General features: G+C 49.3%; 1 protein-coding gene across 1 annotated transcript; it reads right to left on the bottom strand.

Annotated features, from left to right (window-relative positions):
* Positions 1–13,420: 13,420 nt before the first annotated feature.
* Positions 13,421–18,782, bottom strand: LOC136303703 (keratin, type II cytoskeletal 75-like). Its single transcript, XM_066207284.1, has 9 exons — positions 18,769–18,782; positions 18,415–18,646; positions 16,934–17,151; positions 16,211–16,271; positions 15,512–15,607; positions 15,117–15,212; positions 14,840–14,965; positions 14,218–14,438; positions 13,421–13,430 (listed from the first exon to the last, which is right to left on the bottom strand). Exons 1-9 carry the CDS (start codon positions 18,780–18,782, stop codon positions 13,421–13,423), a joined length of 1,074 nt encoding a protein of 357 aa, XP_066063381.1.
* Between the last annotated feature and the right edge of the window lie 2,027 nt (positions 18,783–20,809).

Below are 20,809 nucleotides of genomic sequence, written 5' to 3'. Positions count from 1 at the left end.
TGTCCCAAGGTGTTAGTTGGACACTGGTTAATCATTTAATTGAGAGCAGCGGTAAGTTGGCTGTGGAGGGCAGAGCATAAAGGAACCAGCAACCTGTATCCTGCAAAATTCCTTGTTAATCCATCCACTCCTTGACACTATCCTTTATATGGAAACTTGTAATTAAAATCCTCGGGATAGCTCAAGGCAAACAAAAAGGGATTTATTGGAGTGTCTTGACAGATGGAGAAGAAAAGGCTGAGAAGTTTCCCAGAGTTGCTGAGAGCTGGAGAGGTGGAGCCAAGATTCCATCTCTCTTCTCATGGCTTCCTGCCAAAGTCTCTCTCAAAACAAACAATAGTGGTTTAATTTCAGATCAGTCAGAAGAAATAATCTTCCTGTGCTACTCCACCAGATTAATCCTGAACTTTTTCCATAAGCTCAAACCTCAGCCAGTGTTTTTGTGGCCATTAAACATTTAAGCATTTCAAATCACCAAGAAATGGGATAATATTTCCCCTGCTCATTTCTCTCCTTGGTTTTTCAGGGATTTTTAAATTTTTTAATTTTTTTTCAGTTCCTGGGCTCATCAAAGCAGTTTTCACCACCTTCCACAAGAAACCTGAGAAAAACAAATCTAGTTACCAGGAACCTTGCTGGGATTCTGTTTCCAAGAGCAGCTGATGCCGAAGGTTTCCTTGTACCTCATTATTTGCAAATGTTCTGCTCTGGAACACTTTGCCCTCGGCCCAGCAAGGGAGATAATTGATAGGATGAGGCAGCTGGAAAGACAAGCAGCTTAATTAGGGGTTCTTGACAGCGCTATCAATTACACCCACACAGGGCAGCAATTGAAGTCTGGATGTTTCATTTAAACAGAGGCAGCGTCCATGGCATTCCTAGCTGGAAGAGCAGGATTGGAGCCCAGGGGAGGACACTTGGCCTGGAGCTGCTCTGACTCAGCTTCATTCTGTGCCTCCAGTTTGTCTCTCCTTGGGTTCTGCTAAATCCCCCTCCTGGTACTCCTGAGGTACCCCAAGGGCCCTGAGCAGGGTTCTCACAGCATCTGCCTTGAAAATGTGGAGCTATTCAGGCAAAGAAAGAGTTCACATAGAGTTTTTATTTCCTTCCTGTGGCCAGAGCCAAGAGGGTCATGGCTGGGTCCAGGTCATCCTCCCAGAATTAATTGCAAAATATTGTGGATGATTTAATTGAGTTTTCTTCCACTTCTCTAAACCAAACTTCTGAATTTGGGTTTTCACAGCCCTGGATGTCACAAAAGGTTCATCCATCAGATCACCATCTCTTCTGGCTCCCAGCCCACTTCGCCCTTGACAACCCTGAGTCCCCAAAACGTACCTGAGGCCACCTGATGCCACCCTTGGGCAGTAGCTTACAGGGCCACAACATCAGCTCTGCCTCCCTCTCCCAATTCCACCCCATCCCACAAAAATTGCTGTAGGAGACAAAATATTTATGCCTCATTTGACAGCAGAAGGTCCCCAAATTTGAAGCACACCAGGTCTCCACTTCTCCCACCCAGCTGGTGGAACTCGGTGTATCTGTGTCACAGCAGTCACCTTTCTGCAGCTCCCTCGCAGGACAGGGAGGGTTGGATGTCGCCTGTATACCAGGGTAATCACAGCTCACTAACGCTCTTCTAATCACCAGGAAATTTGGAAAGAGGCCCAGCAATGAGCCCCACAATTTTCATGGTGCTACAATACAGCCATGACTAATTTCACGGCTTTTTGCCAAAGTGAATCAGGAGGGAACATCTTGTTCTGGTCACATCTGCACAGCAAATATGCAAAAACTCCACCAGTCAGACTGGGAGAACTGGGGCAAAGACCAGCTCCATGCTAGCACAGCAAAACCTTTTCCTCCCACTAGATGGGGGTATCTAGTGCACTTGGGCCCGTGGTTGGGTTCCTGGGAGTGCCAGGGGCATCCTGGAGAATCCTGGAGCACCCAAAGGAGCGCTGTGACGATGGGGAAGGGTCTGGAGGGAACACATAAGGAGCAGCTGAGGGTTGGTTTGTACAGCTGGAAGAGTCTGAGGGGAGACTCATTGGGGGCTGCAGTTTTGTCCTGAGGGGCAGCTCTGATCTCTGCTCTGGGGACTAGGGACAGGACCCAGGGAGTGGCTGGAGCTGTACCAGGGGAGATTTAGGTTGGATATCAGGAAAAGGTTCTTCCCCCGAGGGTGGTCAGACACTGAACAGGCTCCCTAGGGAATGGTCATGGCCCAGAGGCTACCAGGGCTTCAGGAACATTCAGAAAATGCTCACAGGACGCGGGATTTTGTGATCAGTGGGATTTTTGGGGTATCTGTGCAGGGCCAGGAGTTGGACTCAAAGATCCCTGTGTGTGCCTTCCAGTTCAGGATATTCCATAGTTCTGCGATTCCATGGCATGAGCCAGTTCACACCTGGAAACCCTCAGGAACCTCCCAGGATGCCACAAGCAAGAGGTTGTTACAGCAGTGGGAGATAATATTTAGGACAGCATTTGGACAATGAGGTGCTCAATCCATGGAAGCTGATGCTCCCCATGGACTCATGCTCCGAGGCTGACTCAGCCTGGGATGTTCTGTAAAACACGTGTGAACCTCTGGCATAAAACCAGCAATGAGACAGAGTCAACACCAGCTCCAAAGAGAACTGACCTTCTGCCAGCTCCTCCCTTCTCCCTGTCCACCCCCCATTCCCGAGATCCTGCTCATCCACCAGCACTCCCAGAGGCTCCTGCTCTGCCTGGGCACAGGGTGTCAGCAAACTCCTTCTCTCAGCGTTCACAGCCCAGTGCTAATGGAAGACATCATCCGAGGGCCCCCTCTTTTGATCCTCTTCTTCTCATGGCTCCAGCTCAGCCCCTAAACACCAAATCTCGAAATGTCTGCAGCCTTATGGAGTCAATCTAGTGACATTTTCCATCAAAAAATTTGTGGGTGATCTCAAATTGAGATCAGAGGCTGGACTTGGATGATCCTTGTGGGTCCCACACAGCTCAGGATATTCAATAATTCTGTTGTTCTCTAAACTTGGGGATGAGCCATAAGGAACCAGCAGTGGACACGGCCTTGAAAACATCAACGTTGCATCTTTTTTTTAATGCTTTCCACACATTTTTCAATGTGCTTTGGCGCTGGAAAGAAAATCATCTGCTTGATCACCCCAGGTCAAATCTGAATGGTTCAAAGAACAAAATCCCAGCCTTTGACCTAAATTTCTGTGGTCCAAAGACCTGAATGTTGGTGTTGGTCTTAGATTTCTGTGGTCTGAAAACCTGGAATTTGTGCTTGGTCTTAGATCTCTGTTGTCCAAACCCCTGGAATTTAGCCTTGATCTTTAATTTTTGTGGTCCAAACACCTTAAAATTGACCTTGATCTCAAAGTTGTGTGGTCCAAAGATCTGAATGTTGGTGTTGGTCTTAATTTTTTGTGGTCTCAAGACCTAAAACTTTATCTTGAACTTAAATTTGGTCTTGTTCTTAAATCCATGTGGTCCACAGTCCTAAACTGGGCCAGACCCTCTCCTTGCAAAACCAGCAGGAGCCAGATCAAAAGCTGCTGGAGGAAAGGAACCACTATAAATATTAAAAATATGGTATTTTTAAGCAACTCAAATAAGAGATGAGATTTTCCCCTCCTACCCCAAGAGGGATAATTGGATATGGAAGGAGGTGCTGGAATGCATGTCTCCAGAAACCAGGCAGCCCTTGATGGCTCCGCTGATGAGCAGAACAGGTCGGGATATTCCCTTCCAAGCCTCCCCTGCGGTACCTGGGATCCTCCAAGAGTGTAAACAGCACTGAACGCCCTCGGGGGTTCCCAGCTGCAGCAATCAGTTCCCCTTGGAAACTTAAAAGTCTGGCTTCACCTGGAGCAGATGCTGTGTCTGATCCCCAGCAGGTGACTCATCCCCTCCAAGGGAGAGGAATTAATGGGATGCTGGAACTGCCTCCAGAAGTGCTCATTTCTTACCAATTTTCTTCCTTTTTGTCATTTGTGCTAAAAAAGGATTGGTAAAAAACACTCAGGCCTGACCACAGCATTCATATTTTTTTATTAGTAAAATATTTTTAGTATTAATCATATCATTCTGCCATAAATCCAGTTTCTCTTACTAAACAGATATTATTTGCTAGTAATCCAATATTCTAATTATTACTCTGATAAATGTATTATTAGTTTAATACTAATCAAATATTTAATCCATAAGCTAATATTTTCAATTATAATTTCAATTATAATCAGATAATTATTGATGAAATAATTATATTAGTAAAATATTTTTCTATTAAATACTTATATTATATTATATTATATTATATTATATTATATTATATTATATTATATTATATTATATTATATTATATTATATTATATTATATTATATTATATTATATTATATTATATTATATTATATTATATTATATTATATTATATTATATTATATTACATTATATTTTTGTCATCATACATTTTACTATTAATAGTGCTTTATCAATAATCATTTTATTGTTAATATAATAATTTATTATGAATCAGATTATTAATATTAATTATATACTTGTATTATTAATCATTTTTATTAATAATTCGATATTTTTATTATTTATGACATTTTATTCCTTCTGATTAGAGATTAGAAACATCCTGGCTGCACAATTAATTGATCAGTGAAACCAAAGCCCTGTGACTCTCCATAATGTGCAGAACTACTCCACTTTTTATCGTAAAAGACAAGATTTTGCCTGAAATAAAGCCTAATCCCATTGATAAAAACAGGATTGTGATGATGCAGAGTGGTTTTCATTTGGATCCTGACGTTTCACCTGGATCCTGAAGCCTCTTGAAAGCCATGAAGCTGAGCCCAGGTGAAACCCAGTTTTGACTGCACTATGACGTCTGGAGCTCCCTCCATGCAGAGATTCCAAAGCGCTTCCAGACTTTGCTGTGAGGGTTTGTTTCAGCCCTTTGTGGCTCTTCATGGAGTCATGGAATGCATTGGGATGGGAGGGACCTTAAAGCTCATCCTGTTCCACCCACTGTCCTGGGCAGGGAAATCTTCCACTATCCCAGGCTGCTCCAAGCCCCATCCGGCTTGGCCCTGGACACTTCCAGGGATGGGGAATCCTCTGAGAAATCCATTCCAGGGCCTCACCACCCTCACAGGGAAGAACTTCTTCCCAATGTTTTGCCTAACCCTTCCCTCTTCCATCCCCTAACCCACTCCTTGTCCCATCACTTCTTTCCAAGCCCCTCTCCAGCTCTCTTGGATCCACCAATGAAGGAAAATTACCATTAAAGATCACTTCCAATCAAAATAGTTCCATAATTCCATCGACATTCTGTGGTTGTTTTTGTGGGACTACAGCCCTTTGCAAAAGGGTCTCCACAGTGGATTTCCCAGAAATCTGAGTCCCTCCCCATCACCCTCCTGCCCCTCCCAGGATTCTTCACGATTGGAATTCTTTCCAGAAGAGAGGATCCTCCTTCCCTCCAGCTGGGGAAAGGACATGAAATATTCCCAATGGGATTGGGATACTCCAGTTATCTCAGTGGAGTTTTGCTAAACAAGGGTTACATTATTAAAGTGAGCCTCTTGAACAAACTTTTGATGTAAAATCAGCTGCTCTGTGCTTTGTTAGAGCTTTTAATTGGACTTTAAGGAGGTTCTGGGAGAAATTTAGGGAATGTCTTGCTTCCTGTGATAAAAATCACCACTGAATGAGATCATAGAATTATGGAGTATCCTGAGTTGGAAGTGACAGACAACAATCATTGAGTCCAACTCATGATCCTGCACAAAACAACTCCAAAATCAGATGCTGGCCAAGAAATGTTTCCTCAGGTACACCCCATCTCACCTTAACTTGGGACTCCAGAGGGAAAACTGAACCAAAGGTGGGATGAGACTTTCTTACTCCCAGACTTTCTGCTCCTTTCTTCATCTGCAGCTGCAGCGCCAAACAAAAGCTACACAGAGGATCTGCCCACAGGTTATTTAATGAGTTACTCCTCGAGGGAATGATGGATCTGAGGTCTAACCATGTCCTGCTGACTGGTCAGACCAGACCTAAAGGACTTGGCCCTAAACCCCATTTTTACAGCAGACAATCTGCATTTGTCATTCTTTTCCAGCCACCTTCTTCCGCTTTTTCACTTTTTCCAGGAGCTTTTTCTTGTGGTTGGATCAGATTTCCATGAATTCGTTTATATGGAAAAGTTCTATCAAACATCTCATCAGAGACATCAGAGTCGTGCCCTCCCCCAGACCAAAACAAACACACCAGACAGCGTTTCAAGCTTTTAGTTGCCAAAGATAAAGGTTCCACACAGGCTGAGATTAAAAGCTCTGAGAAAGCCCAGGGAAGGGACACCTTCACAATATCAGCATCCAGCAGAGGAGTGGGATGAGGAGTCCAGGGATGGTTGTGCAGGGAGAGCTCAGAATGATGCACAGTCCATCCAGACCAGTGGTGACAGTAGGAAAGTCCCATTGCCCCCAACAATGAGGGAATGGCTTCATCCCGTTCCACTGGTGAGATTCTGCATCCAAGTTTCACTTGTGGGCAGCATCTCCAAAGGAACCTGAGCCACTTCCATAGGCAGAGGAGTAACTGGGGCTTGGAGAAGACCATTCTCCTCCTGACCTGTATTCCTCAGTCTCCTCTCTGCAGGTGGGTGTTGCATCTCCACAGGTCCCTCCACCGTAACAACCTCCTTCCCCACCACTGCCAGGGCTCCAGGTGCCAGCAGAGCTCGAACCCCAAACTCCTGAGATGGAGTTTCCTCCTCCTCCAGAGATTGAGCCGCTCCTGCCTGAGATTACTTCTCCATAGCCTGAACCTCCCCCATATCCAGAGTTTCCTACATACCCTGAGCCTCCTCCATATCCTGAACCTCCTCCACACCCTGAATCTCCTCCATACCCTGAACCCCCTTCTCCACCACCAATGCAGCCAGAGCTTGATCCTCCATATCCTGAGCTTCCTCCATATCCAGAGCTGATTCCTCCTCCAGAACTGCTCCCACCACTGCCAGAGCCAGATCCATAACCACCAGAGCTGTGACCACCTCCAGACATGGAGCCTCTCCTGCTGGAGCTTCCTCCTCCATATCCTGAGCTCCCTCCGTACCCTGAGCCTCCTTCCCCTCCACCAATGCACCCACCGCTGCCATAACTGGATCCTCCATGACCTGAGCTTCCTCCTCCTCCAGAGATGGAGCCTCTCCTGCTGGAGCTGCTTCCACCTCCAGAGCTTATTCCTCCACTGTGGGGGCTGCAACTGCCAGAGCCTGATCCATAACCACCAGAGCTGTGACCAGCACCAGAGATGGAGCCTCTCCTACCAGAGCTTCCTCCATACCCTGAACCTCCTTCTCCACCACCAATGCAGCCAGAGCTTGATCCTCCATATCCTGAGCTTCCTCCATATCCAGAGCTGATTCCTCCTCCAGAACTGCTCCCACCACTGCCAGAGCCACACCCATACCCACCAGAGCTGTGTCCACCTCCAGAGATGGAGCCTCTCCTGCTGGAGCTTCCTCCTCCATATCCTGAGCTCCCTCCATACCCTGAGCCTCCTTCTCCTCCACAGATGGACCCTCCGCTGCCATAACTGGATCCTCCATGACCCGAGCGTCCTCCACCTCCAGAGATGGAGCCTCTCCTGCCAGAGCCTCCTCCATATCCTGAACCTCCTCCATACGCTGAACCCCCTTCTCCACCACCAATGCAGCCAGAGCTTGATCCTCCATATCCTGAGCTTCCTCCATATCCAGAGCTGATTCCTCCTCCAGAACTGCTCCCACCACTGCCAGAGCCAGATCCGTAACCACCAGAGCTGTGACCACCTCCAGACATGGAGCCTCTCCTATTAGAGCTTCCTCCTCCATATCCTGAGCTCCCTTCATACCCTGAGCCTCCTTCTCCTCCACCAATGCACCCACCGCTGCCATAAGTGGATCCTCCATGACCTGAGATTCCTCCACCTCCAGAGATGGAGCCTCTCCTGCCAGAGCTTCCTCCATACCCTGAACCCCCTTCTCCACCACCAATGCAGCCAGAGCTTGATCCTCCATACCCTGAGCTTCCTCCATATCCAGAGCTGATTCCTCCTCCAGAACTGCTCCCACCACTGCCAGAGCCAGATCCATACCCACCAGAGCTGTGTCCACCTCCAGAAATGGAGCCTCTCCTGCTGGAGCTTCCTCCTCCATATCCTGAGCTCCCTCCATACCCTGAGCCTCCTCCTCCACCAATGCACCCACCGCTGCCATAAGTGGATCCTCCATGACCTGAGCTTCCTCCTCCTCCAGAGATGGAGCCTCTCCTATTAGAGCTTCCTCCTCCATATCCTGAGCTTCCTCCATACCCTGAGCCTCCTTCTCCTCCACCAATGCACCCACCGCTGCCATAACTGGATCCTCCAAGGCCTGAGCTTCCTCCACCTCCAGAGATGGAGCCTCTCCTACCAGAGCTTCCTCCATACCCTGAACCCCCTTCTCCACCACCAATGCAGCCAGAGCTTGATCCTCCATATCCTGAGCTTCCTCCATATCCAGAGCTGATACCTCCTCCAGAACTGCTCCCACCACTGCCAGAGCCAGATCCATACCCACCAGAGCTGTGACCACCTCCAGACATGGAGCCTCTCCTGCTGGAACTTCCTCCTCCATATCCTGAGCTCCCTCCATACCCTGAGCCTCCTTCTCCTCCACCAATGCACCCACCGCTACCATAAGTGGATCCTCCATGACCTGAGCTTCCTCCACCTCCAGAGATGGAGCCTCTCCTACCAGAGCTTCCTCCATACCCTGAACCCCCTTCTCCACCACCAATGCAGCCAGAGCTTGATCCTCCATATCCTGAGCTTCCTCCATATCCAGAGCTGATTCCTCCTCCAGAACTGCTCCCACCACTGCCAGAGCCAGATCCATACCCACCAGAGCTGTGACCACCTCCAGACATGGAGCCTCTCCTGCTGGAGCTTCCTCCTCCATATCCTGAGCTCCCTCCATACCCTGAGCCTCCTTCTCCTCCACCAATGCACCCACCGCTGCCATAACTGGATCCTCCATGACCAGAGCTTCCTCCTCCTCCAGAGATGGAGCCTCTCCTGCTGGAGCTGCTTCCACCTCCAGAACTTATTCCTCCACTATGGGGGCTGCAACTGCCAGAGCCTGATCCATAACCACCAGAGCTGTGACCAGCACCAGAGATGGAGCCTCTCCTACCAGAGCTTCCTCCATACCCTGAACCCCCTTCTCCACCACCAATGCAGCCAGAGCTTGATCCTCCCCCGCCTGAGCTTCCTCCATACCCAGAGCTGATTCCTCCTCCAGAACTGCTCCCACCACTGCCAGAGCCACACCCATATCCACCAGAGCTGTGTCCACCTTCAGAGATGGAGCCTCTCCTGCTGGAGCTTCCTCCTCCATATCCTGAGCTTCCTCCATACCCTGAACCCCCTTCTCCACCACCAATGCAGCCAGAGCTTGATCCTCCATATCCTGAGCTTCCTCCATATCCAGAGCTGATTCCTCCTCCAGAACTGCTCCCACCACTGCCAGAGCCAGATCCATACCCACCAGAGCTGTGACCACCTCCAGACATGGAGCCTCTCCTGCTGGAACTTCCTCCTCCATATCCTGAGCTCCCTCCATACCCTGAGCCTCCTTCTCCTCCACCAATGCACCCACCGCTGCCATAACTGGATCCTCCATGACCTGAGCTTCCTCCACCTCCAGAGATGGAGCCTCTCCTGCCAGAGCCTCCTCCATACCCTGAACCCCCTTCTCCACCGCCAATGCAGCCAGAGCTTGATCCTCCATATCCTGAGCTTCCTCCATATCCAGAGCTGATTCCTCCTCCAGAACTGCTCCCACCACTGCCAGAGCCACACCCATACCCACCAGAGCTGTGTCCACCTCCAGACATGGAGCCTCTCCTGCTGGAGCTTCCTCCTCCATATCCTGAGCTCCCTCCATACCCTGAGCCTCCTTCTCCTCCACCAATGCACCCACCGCTGCCATAACTGGATCCTCCATGACTTGAGCTTCCTCCACCTCCAGAGATGGAGCTTCTCCTGCCAGAGCTACTCCCACCTCCAGAGCTCATCCCCCCACTCTGGGGGCTGCAACTGCCACTTCCAGAGCCAGATCCATACCCACCAGAGCTCTGGCCACCTCCAGACATGGAGCCTCCACTGCCAGAGCTTCCCTGTCCTCCTCCTCCAGAGATGGAGCCTCTTCTGCCAGAGCTGCTTCCACCTCCAGAGCTCATCCCTCCACTGTGGGGGCTGCAACTGCCAGAGCTGGATCCATACCCACCAGAGCTCTGGCCACCTCCAGACATGGAACCTCTTCTGCAAGAGCTGCTTCCACCTCCAGAGCTCATCCCTCCACTGTGGGGGCTGCAACTGCCACTGCCAGAGCCAGTTCCGTAACCACCAGAGCTCTGGCCACCTCCAGACATGGAGCCTCCACTGCCAGAGCTTCCCTGTCCACCTCCAGAGATGGAGCCTCTCCTGCAAGAGCTGCTCCCACTCCCAGAGCTCATCCCTCCACTGTGGGGGCTGCAACTGCCAGAGCTGGATCCATACCCACCAGAGCTCTGGCCACCTCCAGACATGGAGCCTCCACTGCCAGAGCTTCCCTGTCCACCTCCAGATATGGAGCCTCTCCTGCAAGAGCTGCTCCCACCTCCAGAGCTCATCCCTCCACTCTGGGGGCTGCATCTCCCACTGCCAGAGCCAGATCCATACCCACCAGAGCTCTGGCCACCTCCAGACATGGAGCCTCCACTGCCAGAGCTTCCCTGTCCTCCTCCTCCAGAGATGGAGCCTCTTCTGCCAGAGCTGCTTCCACCTCCAGAGCTCATCCCTCCACTGTGGGGGCTGCAACTGCCAGAGCTGGATCCATACCCACCAGAGCTCTGGCCACCTCCAGACATGGAGCTTCCACTGCCAGAGCTTCCCTGTCCACCTCCAGATATGGAGCCTCTCCTGCCAGAGCTGCTTCCACTTCCAGAGGTCATCCCTCCACTTTGGGGGCTGCACCTCCCAGAGCTGGACCCCCATCCTCCAGAGCTCTGGCCACCTCCAGACATGGAACCGCTATGACATGAACTTCCCTGTCCTCCACCTCCAGATATGGACCCCCTCCTTCCGGAACTGCTCCCACTGCTGGAGCTCATGCCCCCACTTTGGGGGCTGCATCTGCCACTTCTGGAGCCAGATCCATAACCACCAGAGCCCTGGCTACCTCCAGACATGGAACCTCCATGACATGAACTTCCTCCACCAGATCCTGATCCTTTCCCTCCTCCGTAACTTGACCCACCACCACCAGAGCTGGATCCTCCATATCTTGAGCCTTTTCCACCTCCATAACTTGACCCACCACCACCAGAGCTGGATCCTCCACCACCAGAGCTGATACTGCTGCCCTTGGATATGGAGCCTCCACTACCTGAACTGGATCCACCCCCACCAGATCCTGAACCTTTTCCTCCTCCTGAAATGGATCCACCTCCACAAGAGCTGGATCCTCCACCTCCAGAGATGCTGCTACCCTTGGATATGGAGCCTCCACTACCTGAACTGGATCCACCCCCTCCAGATCCTGAACCTTTCCCTCCTCCTGAAATGGATCCACCTCCACAAGAGCTGGATCCTCCACCACCAGAGATGCTACTACTGCCCTTGGACATGGAGCCTCCACTGCCAGAGCTGGATCCTCCTCCACAGATGGACCCTCCACTGCCAGAGCTGGATCCTCCTCCATATCCTGAGCCTTTTCCACCTCCATAACTTGACCCACCTCCACCAGAGCTGGATCCTCCACCACCAGAGCTGATACTGCTGCCCTTGGATATGGAGCCTCCACTACCTGAACTGGATCCACCCCCACCAGATCCCAAACCTTTCCCCCCTCCTGAAATGGATCCACCTCCACAAGAGCTGGAACCTCCACCTCCAGAGATGCTGCTGCTGCTGCCCTTGGACATGGAGCCTCCACTGCCAGAGCTGGATCCTCCTCCACAGATGGACCCTCCACTGCCAGAGCTGGATCCTCCTCCATATCCTGAGCCTTTTCCACCTCCATAACTTGACCCACCTCCACAAGAGCTGGAACCTCCACCTCCAGAGATGCTGCTGCTGCCCTTGGACATGGAGCCTCCACTGCCAGAGCTGGATCCTCCTCCACAGATGGACCCTCCACTGCCAGAGCTGGATCCTCCTCCATATCCTGAGCCTTTTCCACCTCCATAACTTGACCCACCTCCACAAGAGCTGGAACCTCCACCTCCAGAGATGCTGCTGCTGCCCTTGGACATGGAGCCTCCACTGCCAGAGCTGGATCCTCCTCCACAGATGGAGCCACCACTGCCAGAGCTGGATCCTCCTCCATATCCTGAGCCTTTTCCACCTCCATAACTTGACCCACCTCCACAAGAGCTGGAACCTCCACCTCCAGAGATGCTGCTGCTGCTGCCCTTGGACATGGAGCCTCCACTGCCAGAGCTGGATCCTCCTCCATATCCTGAGCCTTTTCCACCTCCATAACTTGACCCACCTCCACAAGAGCTGGAACCTCCACCTCCAGAGATGCTGCTGCTGCCCTTGGACATGGAGCCTCCACTGCCAGAGCTGGATCCTCCTCCACAGATGGACCCTCCACTGCCAGAGCTGGATCCTCCTCCATATCCTGAGCCTTTTCCACCTCCATAACTTGACCCACCTCCACAAGAGCTGGAACCTCCACCTCCAGAGATGCTGCTGCTGCCCTTGGACATGGAGCCTCCACTGCCAGAGCTGGATCCTCCTCCATATCCTGAGCCTTTTCCACCTCCATAACTTGACCCACCACCACAAGAGCTGGAACCTCCACCTCCAGAGATGCTGCTGCTGCTGCCCTTGGACATGGAGCCTCCACTGCCAGAGCTGGATCCTCCTCCATATCCTGAGCCTTTTCCACCTCCATAACTTGACCCACCTCCACAAGAGCTGGATCCTCCACCTCCAGAGATGCTGCTGCTGCCCTTGGACATGGAGCCTCCACTGCCAGAGCTGGATCCTCCTCCACAGATGGACCCTCCCCTGCCAGAGCTTCCTCCTCCATATCCTGAACCTTTCCCTCCTCCAGAACTGGATCCACCACCACCAGAGCTGGACCCCCACCCTCCGGAGCTGCCACCCTTTGTCATCGAGCCTCCACCACCTGAACTTCCTCCTCCTCCATATCCTTTTCCACCTCCAGAGATGGACCCACCCCCACCAGAACTGGATCCTCCCCCTCCAGAGCTTCCACCTTTTCCACCTCCAATGATCGGCCCTTTCATTCTGTTCCCACTGGTACCATCAGAGCTCATTCTCCCCTTTACACTTTTTGTGCTTCCAAAGACTCCAGTAACTCTGGCATTGTGGTCAATGACACCTGCAAGAAATGGAAATAACGTTCAATTTATTCTTTTTACCCCAAGAAATTCACTGCAGGGCTGGTTTAAGCATCATCCTTCCTACCCTGGTCATCATGGACTTATCTTTGAAGGCGCCAACAAGAATCTCCCTTAGTGGAGATCAACCTATGAAATACTCTCTCATTTTCTGGGGTTTTTAGCTTTTTTTTAAAACATAATTTATGTCTTATTCCACCCATGAACACTCAGTGCAGCCCATACTTTACAAAGACCGATACCCTATGTTTCCTTCAGCTTCCTCAACTTTTCCACAGATTTTAGGACTAGTTTTTATTTCCTTCCCTTCTGCTGTGCATCAAGCAGACCTATGTGTTAAATGTGGTGTTTCCTATTTCCTCCAAATCTATTAGGAATTAGCAATAATTCTAAAGCCACTTGTCATATTAATGTATGTTTATAAACTCCCCTTCACATCCTTTCCTGAATTAAGATGGGAACTGGAATAGTTTGCTCCAATGATGTCAAGATGATGAAGTAGGAACAGTTTTGTTTTAAAAACCCTGAGCAAATCCTTGGGATACTCACAGATCGTGGCCGGTGATCCTTCCTGGATCCTGTGGAGGAAAAGTGACACTAAAGTAAGGCAGCCAATAAAATCAGAATTAAAATTCAGGTTAGGCTTTATCAATGATCTGGATAAAGGTGACTCCTCCCAGCCCCAGTCCATCCCAGAGATCCCAGTGACAGATCCATGGACACTCTGCTTTGTCTGGGTGTTCCACCCAGGATGGATTTTGCGCCCACCTGTTCTCCTCCTCATCGAGGAGTGATCGATACATAGCGATCTCAATGTCCAGGCCCAGCTTCACGTTCAGGAGCTCCTGGTAATCACGGACAAGCTGAGAAAGGTCATCCTTGGCCTGTTGGAGGGCGTTTTCCAGCTCCTGGAGCTTTTCCTGGCCATCCCTCATGGCCAAGCTCCCACGGTGCTCAGCATCTTTAATGGAGTCCTGGAGGCTGGAATTCTGCAGAGGGAACAAAGGGAGTATGACCATATCCCATCTGTGGAAGGATTTTATCATAGAGTGATGGAATATCCATAGTCAGGAGGAAACCACAGGAATCTTCAAGTCCAGCTCCTAGTCCAGCACAGAAAAACCCCCAAATCCCATAATTTTCATAACCTCCTATCATTCCTTGGAAATCAAAAGGTTTTCCTCAGTGACAGAACACTGAAAATACATTAGACTGGGTAAATTAACACATTTAAACCTCAATATACCTCCCCAAAATCTAAATCTGCTTCATTTGGAAGAAAAAACTTCATCCCTAAGTTTGCCTCCAAATGACTGGAGGCATACTGCACTGACATCCCATGGAAAAGGGGCTTAAACCATTTAGTCCTGCTGGAAAATATCAGCTTTACCCTTTTCCTTGCGATTTCAACTTCTGGTTGGAGTCTTTGGATCTGCCTGGCAAGTTCCTGGATTTCCTGGTGACTGTTCCGTAGCTGCTCTCGTTGATTCACCCACATGTTCTGCAGGTCCTGGTACTGAACGGAAGAGACACAACACATTTTTGGTTTCTTTTCCAATGAGGAGATCTGTGTTCCTGTTTCTGTGGTGTCCACTCACCCTGCCCCGGTACATGGCATCCACTTCAGCTGTGCTCCTGTGAGCAATCCCCTCATATTCCTGTCTGACCTCCTCGATGATTCCATCCATGTTCAGGTCCCTGTGGTTGTCCATGGACAGAATAACATCAGTGTTCCCAACAACCGTTTGCAGCTGGGACAGCTCCTGCATGGAAAATCAGGGAAGAGATTTTAACAGTCCTTGTGGTCAGTTCAGGCCTTTGTGAGGGAAAAATGGGACCTTGTGGTCAATTTCCCACTGAAATTTCTCCACCTGCAGCCCCCCCCCGGACCACTGTACCCCCACCACTTGTAATTTTCAAGGTCACACCAGACCCCTTTTCACTCACAAAAGGTGAAGGATAATTAATTCTCCAAGCCAAAAAATCCCAGCCAAGCAAAATTTCTGGAAATCTCCAGAAGGTATGTCCTTCAAGACCTGAGGGTAAGACTTTAACCACTCACAGCTTCATATAAACACCGGAGGAACTCCAGCTCCTGCCTCAGGATATCCAGTCGGACATCAAACTCCATTTTTCCCATGTAGGCGCTGTCTAGTTCCTGTAAAAAAAAACAAAAACCATTGGAATATTTGCATTTTGTTGATCTAAATGCTCCATTGAAGTGCAATTCTTGGGATATTTTCATGAAGCCTTCATTCTTGGGATCAAATAATGGCCTAGAGATCTCAGATGTCATTTGAAAAGCAATGGGAACAAAGAGAAAGCGTTTAAGATGAAAAATTGGCTGGGAAATGAGTACCAAAAATGCGGCAATAAATCTGTTCCTGGGGAATATGGGAAATGGGAAAACACCATTTTATTCATACTTCTAGTAAAAAGTTGCCTACATTTTCTCTTCTCAGATAGTTTTATTCTTCTAAGCCATCTACAGACATTATTTAAATTAATAACAATATTCCACCTGGATTTGGGTTGAGTGAATAGGGAAAATCCATCACTTTTTAGATATTTGTCCTACAAAGGACCAGCTTACTCTCTAGAGGAAATAATCCCTCCTCGGTCTTGTTGTGGTTTTCAGATATATTGGTATAAATTAGACAAAGCTCAGAAAATATTTCAGCTGTTGAGAACCTTGGAAACCACCCAGATATTGTTTTATTTCCAAGGCTTTGATTTTGCTCAGGGTATTGAGTTAATTCACCTTTTTAAGCTCCACAAACTCCTCCTCCTTGGATGTACGTTTGTTGATCTCATCCTCGAATCTGGGGGACAGAAGGAAGTAGATTATTATCTATTATCTATTATTAATTTATCTATTTAATTAATCTATCCATTATCTTTAATTATTGATCTTAATTTTTAAACCAATGGACCAGTAAACAACAGAATCACTCAAAGACTGAATGTGCTGAGTTTTCATTTTACTTTAATTGCAATTTCTGGCAAGTGCAAATCCTCTGCAAAACAATGGGGTCAATACAGATCAGTCCTAAATTTAATTATTCTGAACTAAACTTTCAATTTTTTTAGAGTTGTGGGTGAACATAAAATTATCTAAGCCAGAAAAGGTGACAATTCTTCTCAACTTGACTGCAAGCTCAGCCCTGTCCCTTCCCAAAGGGCCCCACAAGGGGAAGCCCAGGTCACTCATTTCTAGTGGGGAGAAAGAAGTGGGGGAGTTTGGGAAAGAAAGATGATGGGAGAGATCATCACAAACTTAGATTTTTCTCTCACTTTTGGGAGTTCAACCCTTACCAAACTCTTCCAGCATCAAAGTCAAGCCCCATAATGCACCTGCAGCAGAGCAGAGCTAAGAAACTCCAAACTCCTGCAGATGCAAAGCTGATCTTTGCCATCCAAGGGCACAATGAGCATCACCTGGGAAAATCCCAGCACCTATTTTCCCAGATTTGTGACTATTCACCTGTTTTTATAATCCTCAACAAGCTGGAGCATGTTGTAGGCTTCGGGATCCAGCTGCTCCTTCTGGCTCTGGAGTGTCTCGAGCTGCCGCTGCAGGTTGGTGACGTAGGACTGGAAGAAGTTGTTGATGTTCCTGCTCTCCTCGGGGCCAGAGCTTTGCTGCTGCAGAAGTTCCCACTTGGCCAGGAGTGCCTGATTCTGCCGCTCCAGACATTGAACCTGGAAAGAAAAGCAGATTCAGAGGGGCAGCATGTCTCCAGTCAGCATCTCTGCCAAGGAGCCAGGCTGGGAGAGCTGGGGATGTTCACCTGGAGAGAAGGGAAAGGAGATACTGAAGCCCTTTCCAGGGCCTAAAGGGGCTCCAGGAGAGCTGGAGAGGGGCTTGGGACAAGAGCCCGGAGGGAAAAAGCAAGAGGGAATGGCTTCCAACTTCCAGAGTGTAGGGACAGATGGGATATTGGAAAGGAATTCCTCCAGGAGCAGGTGGTGAGGCCCTGAAATGGATTTCCCAGGGGATGCTTCATTCCTGGAGGTGTCCAAGGCCAGGCTGGATGGGGCTTGGAGCAGAGTGGTCTAGTAGGTGTCCTTGCCCATGGCAGGAAATGGAGGAGCTTTAAGGTCCCTTCCAATCCAAATCACTCCATGATTTCTGTAACACTGACCAGGTGATAACCTGGACACCCAAAAGTTTTGGAGGCAAAGAAGAATCACAGACATGCTAGTTTTTCAGGACTATGGAATCTTAAACCTCCTCAGTGTAACCAACACCTCCTGTCTGGTGAAACAGGAAACACTGAAGTCTCCACATGTAACAGAGAGAAGCAGAGACACCTCCCAGATACCACTGGGGTAGAAGAGCTTTTGTGGCTGGTTTGAGTAGAAGCAGAAAAGAAGACAAAACTGGAGAGACGGAAAGTCATTAAAGAGCTGGAGATGGACCACCTAGTAGAGGGCAGGGCTTCCAAACCAAGAAGGGATTTATTTAACAATTCAGAGAAATTGAATTCACTTGCAATTTCTGTCAAGAGCAACCCCCTGCAAGAAGAGGCACTAAAATAGCCTGTTCTTACAAGGTTTGGCTTTGCTTGAGAAAAAAATACTAAAAATCATCAAGATGTCCAAGTCCATCACCCTAACCCATCACCCATTTTTCTTGCTGGCATCAACAACCTCCAAGCACTGGAATATAGGAATATATATTCCCAGAAACCCCTTTCCTCAAAAGAGGAATGAGTCTACATGCCAGTGACATCCTGGCAGTTTATTGTCTGGCCACAAAAGATGACTCCAAGATCTTTATCCCAAGGCAAAAAGTGATTCACACAGCGGCGTTTACAGTGACCCATTGTGAGCTCCGCAGCAGCCTGTGGGAATTCAGCCAATGCTGGGATTTTTGTGGGAGAAGATGGAACATGAAAGTGTCCCTGTGACTCACCTTACACCTCCCCCTTCCCAGATAACAGCACAGAGACCAGGGCTCACCTTCTCGATGAATGATGCGAATTTGTTGTTGAGAGCTTTGATCTGCTCCCTCTCATCTGAGCGCACTCGCTGGAACTCAGGGTCCACCTGGAGCTGTATTGGCCTCAGCAGGTTGGTGTTGACATGGACCTCCTCAATGCCTCGGAGAACTCCAGCCTGTCCCAATCCCTGTCCAACCCCTTGTTCCCCTACTCCAAGGCCTCCTCTGAGCACCTCCCTGCCTGAGCCTCCTCTGTAGGTGCCACCAAACCCTGTTGCACCACTTTGAAAACCTCCCACGAAATATCCTCTTCCACCAAAGCCCCTCTCAGGTTGTCTCCAGCCACCAAACCCAAGGCATCTCCCATATCTTACTCCTTCTCCTCCATAGCTTCCACCAGTATAGACATTCCTGAACCCTCCAAGGTTGTGGAGGCTCCTGCTGCCATACCCATGCCCAAACCCTCCGAATCTCCCGTCTCCACCACCCAAGGTCCCGCAGTGAGCGGAAGAAGAGCTGAAATTCCTGTCCCCATATCCTGAGAAATATCGTCTCATGGCAGCACTTCCAGGAGGGAGAGCTGGTGTAGGAGGTGGTGAAACAGGAGGAGAAATGAGAATGAAGGATCCTCAGCTACTCCGGAGGAGTATGGTAGTTCTCCTTTATACGTTCTGGAGGAGCTTGTCTCCATTCCGTGTTAATTAGCAGGTCTCTAATGTTATTGGGTTTGGTTCATCAGGCAGCAATTAATGGCTGCTCGGAGAGGTCAGATAAACACCAACACCAGTGGGGCAGTTGTGAAATTCCCCAAATCCTGCCTGACTCATGAGCTTTGCTGACGGATCTCCTTATCTCATTAGCCTCCATCCGTAATTACAGTTACCCCTGCTCATCCCCAGAGCTCATTCTCTCCCGTATTTCTCCACCTCTTTTGATATTTCAAGGGGCACAAGATCTTGATGGTCCTTGGGCGTGTCTGGCCTTCCTTCACCACATCATCAGGAGCCCCTACTGCACCCTTTGCTTCCCATTCCTGTTCTTCTCTCATTCCCAGAATAGCCCAGGAGCAACTTTTGCTTCTTATGGGGAGGATCCATCTCTCTCCCATCTCTGTGCCAGACTCCAGCTTTCCAGCGTTCAGTGGCCATGGACATAAGGAAAAGCATTTGAGAGCCAAACCCTACTGCTGGCAGCACCACTTGGAGGCTCCAGCCTGGATTGATTTCTCGAGAAGTCACCAAGATGTGGTTCCTCCAAAACCACCTCTGGAATCACTTCCCCATGGGAAGAACCTCCTCTTTGTCCCTTACATGACCTTAGGAGGAGCTGGACTTCACCTGGCAGGATCATCTTCCTCCCAAAGGAGCTGGATGAAGCCAGGCTGAGAATCCATCTGTTACATAGAGGTTCTGTGGTCAGGGCTGTGCAATCCTGTCTTCATTTGGAAAATGCCTCATAAATTCCCTAAATTAGGGGTTTGTAGCTAGAGATTAGTAAAACAGCTGGAATATCTCAAGGTGGACAAGACTTTGGATTCTCAGTGAGGCTTTTCTCACTTGGAAACACAGTGTTTTCCAGGAAAACAGTTGAGAAATCGGCTTTTTCCTACCAAAATCCCCTACTTCAGCTTACACCAGGAACAGCCAAACTGGTATCTCCGACCTTCCTTCTGTGCTAACCTTGTAATTAAATTTTACTCATTATCTACCTTTCCTGAAGAAATTCAACCAAATTTCCAGCTGATTTCCCCATTTTTATAAACCTGTATAAAAATCTGACTTGGATTGAGAATTCTGTCTCCTGCAGGAATTTATTATGGTGAGCATTTTAAAATGGTGCAATTACCAAGATTTTAAAAGCCAGGGAGAGGGGAGGGAATTCTTGAAGGAGACTGGAAAGGTTTGAGCCAGGTGGGGTCTGACTCTTCTCCCTGGTTATGAGTGACAGAATGAGAGGAAATGGCCTCAAATTGTGCCAGGTTTAGGTTGGAAACTGGGGGAAATTCCTTCCTGGAAAGGGTTGTCCATCCCTGGCACAGCTCCCCAGGGCAGGGGTGGAGTCCCCATCCCTGGAAGTGTCCAAGAAATGTGTGGATGTGGCACTTGGGGACACGGTCCATGGTGGCCTTGGATAGTGCCAAGGGAATCATTGGACTTGATGATCCCAAACAAAATGATTCTATGATTCTGAAGGGCTGGTAGTGGCTGCAGTGCAATTCCCCTCTCCACGCCTCCTCACTTTGTCAGTGGCTCATTCTGGAGCTGTGCTGGGCAACACTCCAGGTAATCCCCCTGGATCATGGAAGGGGTGTTGTGACCCCAGAGACTGAGCAGCCACAGGTCCCTGTGGAACACTAGTGAGAGAAGTGTCCATCCCAAAATCCTGCCCTGTGCAGCAGCTGAAGTGAACCGAGCA

This window comes from Chamaea fasciata, unplaced genomic scaffold (genome assembly GCF_029207755.1).
Source record: "Chamaea fasciata isolate MVZ Bird 193981 ecotype frontalis unplaced genomic scaffold, bChaFas1.0.hap1 SCAF_41, whole genome shotgun sequence".
Classification (NCBI taxonomy): Eukaryota; Metazoa; Chordata; class Aves; order Passeriformes; family Sylviidae; genus Chamaea; species Chamaea fasciata.
Note: the sequence above shows the minus strand (reverse complement) of the source record. Positions and strands in the feature narration are given on the sequence as shown.

Bases quoted from the DNA above. Each gene is read 5' to 3' on its own strand.
- LOC136303703 (XM_066207284.1), bottom strand. The intron at 16,272-16,933 runs GTGAATAGTCAC...TCTGTCCCCCAG, and splicing joins GTTGAGGATTATAAAAACAG to ATTCGAGGATGAGATCAACA. The intron at 14,966-15,116 runs GTCAGACAGGAA...TCTTCCGTTCAG, and splicing joins TGGATGGAATCATCGAGGAG to TACCAGGACCTGCAGAACAT.